The sequence below is a fragment of the Tachyglossus aculeatus genome, chromosome 17, assembly GCF_015852505.1.
Source record: "Tachyglossus aculeatus isolate mTacAcu1 chromosome 17, mTacAcu1.pri, whole genome shotgun sequence".
Lineage (NCBI taxonomy): Eukaryota > Metazoa > Chordata > Mammalia > Monotremata > Tachyglossidae > Tachyglossus > Tachyglossus aculeatus.
Genome location: NC_052082.1, coordinates 56,044,297 through 56,057,955, shown reverse-complemented (window position 1 = coordinate 56,057,955; position 13,659 = coordinate 56,044,297). Strand labels below are relative to the sequence as shown.

Below are 13,659 nucleotides of genomic sequence, written 5' to 3'. Positions count from 1 at the left end.
CTGATCAATCAATCAATCAATCGTATTTATTGAGCGCTTACTGTGTGCAGAGCACTGTACTAAGCGCTTGGGAACATAATTCTAGACTGTGAGCCCACTGTTGGGTAGGGACCGTCTCTATATGTTGCCAACTTGGACTTCCCAAGCGCTTAGTACCGTGCTCTGCACACAGTAAGTGCTCAATAAATACGATTGACTGATTGATTGAGAACCTGATCACCTTGTAACCTCCCCAGCGCTTAGAACAGTGCTTTGCACATAGTAAGCGCTTAATAAATGCCATCATTATTATTATTAGTTGGGGGTCCCCCGGGACTCCGGCCGGGGTCTGAGTGTGGATGGGGGGAGGCGGGGGTACCTTGATGGCCTGCCCGAAGCAGCCCTTGCCCAGCACCTCGCCATGGATCAGGTCCGACGGCCGGAAGATGCGGTGTGCGCGGGACACGGCCCGGAGAGAACCGGACCGGCCCAGGTTGTTAGGCTGGGAGCCCTGGGAGCCCGACGAGCCCGGGGAGGCCGAGCCGGGGGACTTGTCGATGCTGCAGCTGCGCCTGCAGGGATGTCCCAAGATCGTGGGTCAGCCCGCTGCCTCAGTTTCCCCCCGTCCCCTGTCCCTTCCCCTCCATCCTCCCAGCCCCAGGACGCCCCCACCGCCCCCGAATCCTGAAGGGGACGTACAGGACGGGCCTCTGGCAGGGAGGCCCGAGGTCGGCGGGGCCAGGGGTGCGGGCCGGGGGGCTGTGCAGGTCAGCCAGGGGGCTGGCCGGGGGTCCGGGCCCGCGGACCAGGGCGTCGTGGGGGTCGTGTTCGATGGTCAGCTGCAGCAGCCGGCTGGTCTCCTGGATAAGCAGGTCGATCTAATAATAATAATAATAATAATAATAATAATAATAATGATGGCATTTATTAAGCGCTTACTATGTGCAAAGCACTGTTCTAAGCGCCGGGGAGGTTACAAGGTGATCAGGATGTCCCACGGGGGGCTCACAGTCTTCATCCCCATTTTACAGATGAGGCGCAGAGAAGTGAAGTGACTTGCCCAAAGTCACCCAGCTGACAATTGGCGGAGCCGGGATCTGAACCCATGACCTCTGACTCCAAAGACCGGGCTCTTTCCACTGAGCCATGCTGCTTCTGGCCGGGAAAGAGGGGAAGGGGTGAGCGGGGGCCCCCCCCCGCCATTCCAAGACCCGGCCCGACCCGCCCGCATCCCACGGGACAGAGAGCCGGGCCCAATCGGAGACCAGGTCCCTTCCTGGAAAAACAGGCCGTGAAAAAAGAAGCCCTTGGGGCTGGAACATGGGCCACAAAGGCAGGGCCGTGCATGACCATTCTGCATGACTAAGCGCTTAGTACAGTGCTCTGCACACAGCAAATGCTCAATAAATACGATTGAATGAATGAATGACCATTCTCTCCCTCTTTTAGACTGTGAGCCCACTGTTGGGTAAGGACTGTCTCTATATGTTGCCAATTTGTACTTCCCAAGCGCTTAGTACAGTGCTCTGCACATAGTAAGCGCTCAATAAATACGATTGATTGATTGATTGATTCTACAAAAGAAGTGCTTTTCCCCACCTCAGCCATGCCATGGAGTGACTGGGCCTTTCCCAAGAAAGGCCAACTGTTGCCAACTTGTACTTCCCAAGCGCTTCGTACAGTGCTCTGCACACAGTAAGCGCTCAATAAATACGATTGATTGAATGAATTGAGCGAATGAATGAATGATGCCGGACGGACGTGGGGCTGCCGGCTCTGAGAAATACAGTAGTCCCCTTGGCCAGCAACTTGGGGATTCTCGTGGCCCACCGAGGGGGCTGGGGGTCCCGGCCCACCTCGTCCAGGGGCACGTGGCGGATGGGGGTGCCGTTGATCTCCAGGATGCGGTCCCCGACGTGGATGGAGTTCTTCATGTCCGGGCTGATGCAGTCGGGGTCCACCCTGCAGGGCCCCACCCCGGCCCCGCCAGATCCCTCGTGAGAGGGGAAGGGGGGCACACGCACCCCCCTTCCCCAACCCAGGACCCCTCCCCAGGCCCGGGCAGAAGGTGAGGCCTCAGCCGGGCTCTCCCCACTGAAACGAGGTTTAACTTTAATTCTATTAAAGTTTAACAAGGTTTAACTTTAATTCTGTTTGAGCTCCAATTCTATTTATTCTGACGACTTGACACCTGTCCACATGTTTTGTTTCGTCGTCTGTCTCCCCCTTCTAGACTGTGAGCCCATTATTGGGTAGGGATCGTCTCTAGATGTCACTGACTTGGCCTTCCCAAGCGCTTAGTCCAGTGCTCTGCAGACAGTAAGCGCTCAATAAATACGATGGAATGAACGAATGGTTTCCAAGAGGAAGGAGACAAGGGGAAGACATGTTTTGTTTGGTTGTCTGTCTCCCCCATCTAGACTGGGAGCCCGTTGTTGGGTAGGGACCGTCTCTATCTGTTGCTGACTTGTCCTCTCCCAAGCGCTTAATCCAGTGCTCTGCAGACAGTAAGCGCTCAATAAATACGATGGAATGAACGAATGGTTTCCAAGAGGAAGGAGACAAGGGGAAGACATGTTTTGTTTGGTTGTCTGTCTCCCCCATCTAGACTGGGAGCCCGTTGTTGGGTAGGGACCGTCTCTATCTGTTGCTGACTTGTCCTCTCCCAAGCGCTTAATCCAGTGCTCTGCACACAGTAAGCGCTCAATAAATACGATGGAATGAACAAATGGTTTCCAAGAGGAAGGAGACAAGGGGAAGACATGCTTTGTTTCGTTGTCTGTCTCCCCCTTCTAGACTGGGAGCCCGTTGTTGGGTAGGGACCGTCTCTATCTGTTGTTGACTTGTCCTCTCCCAAGCGCTTAATCCAGTGCTCTGCACACAGTAAGCGCTCAATAAATACGATGGAATGAACGAATGGTTTCCAAGAGGAAGGAGACATGGGGAAGACACGCTTTGTTTCGTTGTCTGTCTCCCCCTTCTAGACTGTGAGCCCATTATTGGGTAGGGATCGTCTCTAGATATCACTGACTTGGACTTCCCAAGCACTTAGTACAGTGCTCTGCACACAGTAAGCTCTCAATAAATACGATGGAATGAACGAATGGTTTCCAAGAGGAAGGAGGCAAGGGGAAGACATGTTTTGTTTGGTTGTCTGTCTCCCCTTTCTAGACTGTGAGCCCATTATTGGGTAGGGATCGTCTCTAGATGTCACTGACTTGGCCTTCCCAAGCGCTTAGTCCAGTGCTCTGCACACAGTAAGCGCTCAATAAATACGATGGAATGAACGAATGGTTTCCAAGAGGAAGGAGACAAGGGGAAGACATGTTTTGTTTGGTTGTCTACCTCCCCCATATAGACTGGGAGCCCGTTGTTGGGTAGGGACCGTCTCTATCTGTTGTTGATTTGTCCTCTCCCGAGTGCTTAATCCAGTGCTCTGCACACAGTAAGCGCTCAATAAATACGATGGAATGAACGAATGGTTTCCAAGAGGAAGGAGACAAGGGGAAGACATGCTTTGTTTCGTTGTCTGTCTCCCCCTTCTAGACTATGAGCCCATTATTGGGTAGGGATCGTCTCTAGATGTCGCTGACTTGGACTTCCCAAGTGCTAAGTACAGTGCTCTGCACACAGTAAGCGCTCAATAAATACGATGGAATGAACGAATGGTTTCCAAGAGTAAGGAGACAAGGGGAAGACATGTTTTGTTTGGTTGTCTACCTCCCCCATCTAGACTGGGAGCCCGTTGTTGCGTAGGGACCGTCTCTATCTGTTGCTGATTTGTCCTCTCCCGAGAGCTTAATCCAGTGCTCTGCACACAGTAAGCGCTCAATAAATACGATGGAATGAACGAATGGTTTCCAAGAGGAAGGAGACAAGGGGAAGACATGCTTTGTTTCGTTGTCTGTCTCCCCCTTCTAGACTGTGAGCCCGTTGTTGGGTAGGGACCGTCTCTATCTGTTGTTGACTTGTCCTCTCCCAAGCGCTTAATCCAGTGCTCTGCACACAGCAAGTGCTCAATAAATACGATGGAATGAATGAATGGTTTCCAAGAGGAAGGAGACATGGGGAAGACACGCTTTGTTTCGTTGTCTGTCTCCCCCTTCTAGACTATGAGCCCATTATTGGGTAGGGATCGTCTCTAGATGTCGCTGACTTGGACTTCCCCAGCGCTAAGTACAGTGCTCTGCACACAGTAAGCGCTCAATAAATACGATGGAATGAACGAATGGTTTCCGAGAGGAAGGAGACAAGGGGAAGACATGTTTTGTTTGGTTGTCCGTCTTCCCCATCTAGACTGTGAGCCCGCTGTTGGGTAGGGACCGTCTCTATCTATTGCTGACTTGTCCTCTCCCGAGCGCTTAATCCAGTGCTCTGCACACAGTAAGCGCTCAATAAATACGATGGAATGAACGAATGGTTTTCAAGGGGAAGGAGACAAGGGGAAGACATGTTTTGTTTGGTTGTCTGTCTCCCCCATCTAGACTGTGAGCCCGCTGTTGGGTAGGGACCGTCTCTATCTGTTGCTGACTTGTCCTCTCCCAAGCGCTTAATCCAGTGCTCTGCACACAGTAAGCGCTCAATAAATACGATGGAATGAACGAATGGTTTCCGAGAGGAAGGAGACAAGGGGAAGACACGCTTTGTTTTGTTGTCTGTCTCCCCCTTCTAGACTGTGAGCCCGTTATTAGGTAGGGACCGTCTCTAGATGTCACCGACTTGGACTTCCGAAGCGCTTAGTGCAGCGCTCTGCACACAGTAAGCGCTCAATAAATACGATTGAATTGAATGAATGAATGAATGAATGAAGGTCGTCCACCCGTCCGCTCCCCTTCCAGCCCCACTGACCCTTCTCCAACTCAATCAATCAATCAATCGTATTTATTGAGCGCTGACTACGTGCAGAGCACTGTACTAAGCGCTTGGGAAGTACAAATTGGCAACACATAGAGACAGTCCCTACCCAACAGTGGGCTCACAGTCTAAAAGGGGGAGACAGAGAACAGAACCAAACACACCAACAAAATAAAATAAATAGGATAGAAATGTACAAGTAAGATAAATAAATAAATAAATAAATAGAGTAATAAATATGTACAACCATATATCCATATATACAGGTGCTGTGGGGAAGGGAAGGAGGTAAGATGGGGGGATGGAGAGGGGGACGAGGGGGAGAGGAAGGAAGGGGCTCAGTCTGGGAAGGCTTCCTGGAGGAGAACTCCTGCCCAGCCCCCAAGAGCTCCTCGCCTGCCCGTGCCCCCCACTCTCAGCCCCTTCCCCAAAACCCGCCCGGTCCCCCAAACTATTCCCAGTCTGGCCTCCGCCCCGAATCCCTGTTAACCCTCTCCCCGCCACCCCTTCCCGGCCTCTGCCCACGCTCCCCAAACCCCCGGGCTCTGGCCCGGCCCGGCCCCCGCCCCCCGAGCCCACGGCACGCACCCTCGCACCCGGACGGTGTGGGGGAAGTCGGGGCCGCAGCCCGGGCCGCCGTAGTGCTGATCGATGGACACGGAGAGGCCTCTCTTGCCGTCGGCCGAGGCGGGGATGGACACCAGGGTGACGGTGTGCGGGATGTGGCAGCTCGGCGAGTCGGGCAGGCTCTGCTCCATCACGGGCGTCACCACCATCTGGTAATAGCAGCGCCCGCTGCGGGGAGGGCACACGGGTCGGGCGGGAGATGCCCCGGAAAACGTTAATACGGCCGAGGTGCTTCCAAGGTCATTCATTCGCTCATTCGATCGTATTTATTGAGCGCTTACTGCGGGCAGAGCACTGGACTAAGCGCTTGGGAAGTCCAAGTTGGCAACATCTAGAGACGGGCCCTACCCGACAGCGGGCTCACAGTCTAGAAGGGGGAGACAGACGACAGAACAAAACGCATTAACAAAATAAAATAAATAGTATAAATATGTACAAGTAAAATAAATAAATAGAGTAATAGAGTAATAGGTCCCCGGGGGGAGTTCCAGGCCACCCCCAGCTACAGGCCCGTGGGCCTCGGCGGGGCAAAGGAGAGAAGCGTGGCTCAGTGGAAAGAGCCCGGGCTTTGGAGTCAGAGGTCATGGGTTCAAATTCCAACTCCGCCAATTGTCAGCTGTGTGACTTTGGGAAAGTCACTTCTCTGGGCCTCAGTGACCTCATCTGTAACATGGGGATTAAGACCGTGAGCCCCCCGTGGGACAACCTGATCACCTTGTAACCTCCCCGGCACTTAGAACAGTGCTTTGCACAGAGTAAGCACTTAATAAATGCCATTGTTATCATTATTACTATTTTTAGAATCAGTTCTCTCTCCTCTTCCCAGGGCTGGGGAATGAGCAGAGGGTGCCCCCCCACCACCACCACCACCACCTCAGCTGGGCTGGGGGGCTGTGGCTCAGTGGAAAGAGCCCGGGCTTTGGAGTCAGAGGTCGTGGGTTCGAATCCCAGCTTCGCCAATTGTCAGCTGTGTGACTTTGGGCAAGGCACTTCACTTCTCTGTGCCTCAGTTACCTCATCTGTAAAATGGGGATGACGACTGTGAGCCCCGCGCAGGACAACCTGATCACTCTGTATCCCCCCAGCGCTTAGAACAGTGCTTTGCACATAGTAAGCGCTTAACAAGTGGCATTATTATTATTATTATTATTATTATTATTATTATTACCACCCTGCCGGGACCGCTATGCAAATAGCACCCCACCCATGCCAGCCCCGGCCCGCCTCACCAGTAGAGCTTGGAGCGCTCCACCAGCGCATAGGTGTCCCCGTCGCCGATGAAGGCCCGGCAGGTGAGGCAGATGAAACATTCCGGATGGTACTTCTGCTCCCCGGCCACCTGATGAGGGAGGGTCATCATCATCATCATCATCATGAATCGTATTTATTGAGCGCTTACTATGTGCAGAGCACCGTACTAAGCGCTTGGGAAGTACAGATTGGCAACATATAGAGACAGTCCCTACCCAACATTGGGCTCACAGTCTAAAAGGGGGAGACAGAGAACAAAACCAAACATACTAACAAACATCCCGTTGCAGCCTCCCTGAGCCCCCCAATCCCGGACCCCAGGCAGAGGAGAGAGGAAAAAGGGGCCGATCGGTCCTTGGAGACCTGGGAGAGACTATTACGGGGCAAGCAGGGAGGGAGGGGGTGTCCGATTGGCAGACCCCTCAGAGCAGGGACCCGGAACCCAAAATCAGTTGTGTTTCTTGGGGTGCTCAGATGGAGGGAGTCTTCCTCTGCCCTCCGATGCCGGGACAGACCTGAACCCAAAGTGGGGCTCTGTGCAATCCTGTCCAGCCCCCGATACCCGGGAGGGAAAGCAGTCGACTAGCCATCCCTACTGCATCCTCTAGACTGTAAGCTCTTTTTAGACAGGGAATATGTCTGTTTATTGTTATACTGTACTCTCCCAAGCGCTTAATACAGGGCTCTGCACACAGTAAGCGCTCAATAAATACCACTGACTAACATCGGCTCCCGGGAACACGTCCCCAAGTCACATGGTCTTCCCTCCAGGGAACTTGGCCCTTCCTGTCTCTTCCCAGAGTTCCGCCACCTCTTCCCGCTTCCTTTCAACCTGTGAGTTACCAGTTACAAATGACCTTCAACCGGCAGAGTCAAGGATCTGCCGTGCTATGTCCATCCTTTGGACCCACTCTGCACCCCCGCCCAGAACTCTGTCCCCAACAGGGGCACTGGGAAAAACCAGGTACTGGATGCCCACCATCATGATTAGAGGTCTTCCCTCTCCATTCCAGCTGGGACCATCCAACACTCCTGACTCTCCCCCTCCAACCCAGACTCTTCCCACAGTGGCCCGACACACACACACGGCTCATCCGCAAGCCCACCCATAATCCTGTCGGCCCTGGGTCTTCACAGTTCCCCGAGGGGACGGATTTCCCACGCCCACCCTCAGGCAGGTGGAGTGGCATCTCACTGGACTGCTCTGAGCCCACCCCCCAACCAGGGCTCCCCTGATCAATCAATCATATTTATTGAGCGCTTACTGAGTGCAGAGCACTGTACTAAGCGCTTGGGAAGTACAAGGCTGTGGGATTCGGGGAGTGGCAATTCTGCGTCTGCCCCGTCCACCCGCGCCCCCTCGGCCTGCCTCTGTCTACACTGCAGAATCTGTACCCTTCTGGTCTCTCCTCACACAGAAGGCGCGTCACCCCCCAACGGTCCTTGCTGAGCCACGGCCAACCTCGGCTCCTCCCGGAGACCCCCACACCTTCCAGGGACCCCTCCCCACAGACCATGCTCGGCGCCCAGTCAACCGGCTCTGCCCCACGGGAGTCCGGGACGGACCCTGGGGGAACTCTGAGCGTGGCAGGACAACGGTGGCCCCCAGGCTGATTTTCCCGGCGGCCCCCCGGGTAATTCCCCGGCTGCTCCCGCCACCTCTCCGCGGGAGCGGACGGGCCCGGGACGAGGGGCGGGGGAGACCGACCATGATGAGCCCCTTGTTGATCTGCTCAGAGCAGCCGTGACAGAGCTCCCCGAAGCGCAGCCAATAGTCCTTCTTGCAGTAGAGACGCCCATCTTTCTCGTAGTACTGATGGGACAGGGAGGCCCCACATTCACAGCACCTGTGGCACAAGGGTTGGGGAAGAAATGTCATCCCCCTAGCCAGAAAGATCCCCACTCAGCCCCCCCAAAACACAACATTTCATCTGTACAAGGACTGTCTCTCCCCCTCGCCCCCCTCTCCATCCCCCCATCTTACCTCCTTCCCTTCCCCACAGCACCTGTATATATGTATATATGGTTGTACATATCTATTACTCTATTTATTTATTTATTTATTTATTTTACTTGTACATTTCTATCCTATTTATTTTATTTTGTTGGTATGTTTGGTTCTGTTCTCTGTCTCCCCCTTTTAGACTGTGAGCCCACTGTTGGGTAGGGACTGTCTCTATGTGTTGCCAATTTGTACTTCCCAAGCGCTTAGTACAGTGCTCTGCACATAGTAAGTGCTCAATAAATACGATTGATTGATTGATTGATTGTCGGACCCCCACAACCCGAGTGGGGTCGGCAGATCTCCCCCGACCTCCAACCTTTGACCTCAGTCACCCGGCTCTGCTCTGAACCAGTCAGCTTCTCCTCGGATATGTTTTTTTTAAAGAGTACTTGCTAATAATAATAATTACGGTACTTGTTAAGCACTTATTATGTGTCAAACACTGTTCTAAGCACTAAGGTTAATCAGGTTGGACACAGTCCCTGTCCTGCATGGGGCTCATACTCTTAATCCCCATTTTACAGATGAGGGAACTGAGGCTCAGAGAAGTGAAATAATAATAATAATAACAATAATAAAATGATGGTACTTATTAAGCACTTACTATGTGTCAAACACTGTTCTAAGCAGTAAGGTTAATCAGGTTGGGCACAGTCCCTGTCCTGCATGGGGCTCATACTCTTAATCCCCATTTTACAGATGAGGGAACTGAGGCTCAGAGAAGTGAAATAATAATAATAACAATAATAAAATGATGGTATTTGTTAAGCACTTACTATGTGCCACGCACTGTTCTAAGAAGTGAGGTAGATACAAGGGAATCAGGTTGTCCCACATGGGGCTCACAGTCTGAATCCCCATTCTGCAGACGAGTTAACTGAGGCACAGAGAAGTGACTTGCCCAAGGTCACACAGCAGACACGAGAAGCAGCGTGGCTCAGTGGAAAGAACCCGGGCTTTGGAGTCCGAGGTCATGGGTTCAAATCCCGGCTCCGCCACTTGTCAGCTGTGTGACTTAGGGCAAGTCACTTCACTTCTCTGGGCCTCAGTTCCTTCATCTGGAAAATGGGGATGAAGTCTGTGAGCCCCCCGTGGGACAACACGATCACCTTGTGACCATCCCAGCGCTTAGAACACTGCTTTGTACATAGTAAGCACTTAATAAATGCCATCATTATTATTATTAGAACCCATGACCTTCAGACTCCCAAGCCCATGATCTATCCAGCATACCATGCTGCTTCGGTGCTAAGCACTTACTATGTACCCGGCACTGTACTAAGCGCTGAGATGGGTACAGTATACACAGGTTGGACACAGTCCCTGCCCCGCAAGGGACTCTCAGCCTAAGCAGGAGAAAGAACAGGGATTTAATCCCCATTTCCAGGAAACTGGGGCACCGTTTGACAATGCCCGCTGTGTGACTCTGAGCAAGTCAATTAACTTCTCTGGGCCTTGGTTTCCTCATCTGCAAAATGGGGATTAAGACTGTGAGCCCCCCGTGGGACAACCTGATCACCTTGTAACCTCCCCAGCGCTTAGAACAGTGCTTTGCACATAGTAAGCGCTTAATAAACGCCATCATTAGTATTATTATCTGATTATTCTGTATCTCCCCCAGCACTTATTACAGTGCTTGACACATAGTAAGCACTTAAATACTATTATTATTATTACTATATGTGTCCAAGATCAATGCCCACTGGTTTCCTCATCTGCAAAATGGGGATTATGACTGTGAGCCCCCCATGGGACAACCTGATCGCCTTGTAACCTCCCCAGCGCTTAGAACAATGCTTTGCACATAGTAAGCGCTTAATAAACACCATCATTAGTATTATTATTATCATCTGATTATTCTGTATCTCCCCCAGCACTTAGTACAGTGCTTAGCACTTAAATACCATTATTATTATTATTACTATATGTGTCCAAGATCAATGCCCACTGGTTTCCTCATCTGCAAAATGGGGATTAAGATTGTGAGCCTCCCATGGGACAACCTGATCGCCTTGTAACCTCCCCAGCGCTTAGAACAGTGCTTTGCACATAATAAGTGCTTAATAAATGCCATCATTAGTATTATTATTATCTGATTATTCTGTATCTCCCCCAGCACTTATTACAGTGCTTACACACAGTAAGCGCTTAAATACCATTATTATTATTATTATTATTATTACTATATGTGTCCGAGATGTGCCCTTGGCCCTCTGGGAAGAAGAGGAGATGAAACAAGTGTCGCCTTTCCTTTAGCACTTTGCTCTGGTCTTGAAAGGACAGAAAAAGGAAGCGGGAAAGGGGCCAGAGTTCATTTTGACAAGGGAAAAACAGAAGTGGAAAGTTTCATCCACAGGAATCAATTTAATGCCTCGGGGACAGGGACGGTGCCTTCTGCTCTCTCCGTTCCTCTGTATAGCACGCAGTACAGGGTGGAGCTAATAATAACTGTGCTATTTGTGAAGCGCTTACTATGAGCCAAGCACTGCTCTAATAATCGTGGTATTTATGAAGCGCTTACTACGTGCCACGCGCTGTATTAAACACCGGAGGGGAGATACAAAATGATCAGTCCTTTTCATTCATTCATTCATTCATTCATTCATTCATTCAATCGTATTGATTGAGCACTTACTGTGTGCAGAGCACTGTACTAAGTGCTTGGGAAGTACAAGTTGGCAACATATAGAGATGGCCCCTACCCAACTAGGCTCACAGTCTAGTCCCTGTCCCCCAGGGGGTCCATAGTCTAAGAGGGAGGGAGAACAGGCACTGAATCCCCACTTTACAGATAATAAAAATAATAATAATAATTGTGGTATTTGTTAAGGACTTACTATGTGCCAGGCACTGTACTAAGACCAGGCCTGGGTGTCAGGAGGATCTGGGTTCTAATCTCAGTTCTGCCACGTGTCTGCTGCGTGACCTTGGGCAAGTCACTTCACTCCTCTGGGCCTCAGTTACCTCATCTGTCAAATGGGGATCAAGACTGTGATCTCCCCCTATGGAACACGACTGTGTCCAACCCGATTTACTTGCATCCACCTCAGAGCTTAGAACAGTGTCTGGCACACAGCTGGGGCTTAACAAATACCATAATTATTATTACTATTATTACACAAGACAATTGGGTTAAACACAGTCCCTGTTCCACATGGGGCTCACAAGATAATTGGGTTAAACAAAGTCCCTGTCCCACATGGGGCTCACAGTCTTAATCCCCATTTTACAGATGAGAACACTGAGGCACAGCGAAGTGAATCGACTTCCCAAAGTCACACAGCTGGCGGAGCCGGGATTAGAACCCACGACCTCTGATTCCCAAGCCCGGGCTCTTTCCATTCAGTCTTTTAGACTGTGAGCCCACTGTTGGGTAGGGACTGTCTCTATATGTTGCCAACTTGTACTTCCCAAGTGCTTAGTACAGTGCTCTGCACACAGTAAGCGTTCAATAAATACGATTGATTGATTGATCGATTAGCCACGCTGCTTCTCAGCGCTGTTCCTTGGTCTCCACCCAGCTAATTTAAATCAATCAATCAGTGGTATCTGAGCGCTTACTCCGTGACGAACCCTGGGCCCCATAATAATAATAATAATAATAATAATAATAATGGCATTTATTAAGCGCTTACTATGTGCAAGGCACTGTTCTAAGCGCTGGGGGTATACAAGGTGATCAGGTTGTCCCACGTGGGGCTCACAATCTTCATCCCCACTTTACAGATGAGGGAAGTGAGGCCCAGAGAAGTTAAGTGACTTGCCCAAAGTCACACAGCTGACAAGTGGCAGAACCAGGATTCGAACCCATGACCTCTGGCTCCAAAGTCCGTGCTCTTTCCACTGAGCCACACTGCTTCTCATCTGTCTCCCCCAAACCCATCCCCTGAAGGAGGTTTGATCTTATTCCACCAGCAGCGGGGCAAGGCTGGCAAGGCTGGTGGATCTTTTCTTTTCGAGCTGATGGGGGGAGAGGGGAAAGGGGGGCAGGGTCTCCTGAGGGGGAGGGCTGCAGAACTGCGACATCCATCCTGCCGGGGGGGTGCTGCCCCTTTAAGAGGAGGCCAGCTCACTGTCAGGGCCCCCCCCCAACCAGCCTGGGGAGCCCCCTCCCCAGCCCCCCACATGCCTCCGCCCCCTGGCCAAGCACGAGCGGCCCCGGGCAGGCCGCAGCCTGCAATGCGCCTCCCCAGCGCTGCAGTGCCAAGGCCTGCAGTGGCACCGGAGGGACGGGGGAGGGCCAGCAGGGCATCATCAGAATAATAATAGTGATATCTGTGAAGCGCTTACTATGTGCCAAGCACTGTTCTACGCGCTGGTGGGGGGGTACAATAATAATAATAATAATAATGGCATTTATTAAGCGCTTACTATGTGCAAAACACTGTTCTAAGCGCTGGGGGGATCCAAGGTGATCAGGTTGCCCCACAGGGGGCTCACAGTCAATCCCCATTTTACAGACGAGGTAACTGAGGCACAGAGAAGTTACGTGACTTGCCCAAGGTCACACAGCTGGCAAATGGCGGCGCCAGGATTTGAACCCATGACCACTGACTCCAAAGCCCGGGCTCTTTCCATTGAGTCATGCTGATTCTACAAGGTATTCAAGGTTGTCCCATGTGGGATCACCCCCCACCACTGCCCCCCTCCACCCTAAAAAGCAGGGCTAAAGGCCCCGGGAAGCCCCCAACCCTCTCCTCACCCCCCAGCCTTCTCAAGGACAGTGACAATTGGGCACAATTTGGGGGCACACCCTTTTGCAGCCAGGAAATCTCCTTTGGAGGAGTAGAAAGGACCCCCCCATCAGCTCTGCGGGGGGCTGGGGCGGCCTTGAGGAAGTCGGGCAGACCCTGGGGAGGAACTTCGAGGACCCCCGCCGTCGGGCTGGGGGGGATGGAGGCAGGTTGGGGGGCTCTGAGATGGGGAGGGGGTGGCAAGTCCAG

The 13,659-nt window shown here is 52.0% G+C and overlaps 1 protein-coding gene across 2 annotated transcripts in view; it reads right to left on the bottom strand.

The window, feature by feature from the left end:
- Nucleotides 1-13,659, bottom strand: part of LIMK1 (LIM domain kinase 1) — a 35,085-nt gene that overhangs the window by 8,927 nt on the left and 12,499 nt on the right. For both annotated transcript variants that reach the window (XM_038759175.1, XM_038759176.1), the window contains 6 exons: nt 8,420-8,558; nt 6,690-6,799; nt 5,422-5,628; nt 1,836-1,941; nt 679-857; nt 359-551 (listed from right to left, as the gene is read on the bottom strand). In XM_038759175.1, coding sequence (XP_038615103.1) covers nt 359-551; nt 679-857; nt 1,836-1,941; nt 5,422-5,628; nt 6,690-6,799; nt 8,420-8,558 — 934 coding nt within the window. The remainder of the gene's footprint in view (nt 1-358; nt 552-678; nt 858-1,835; nt 1,942-5,421; nt 5,629-6,689; nt 6,800-8,419; nt 8,559-13,659) is intronic.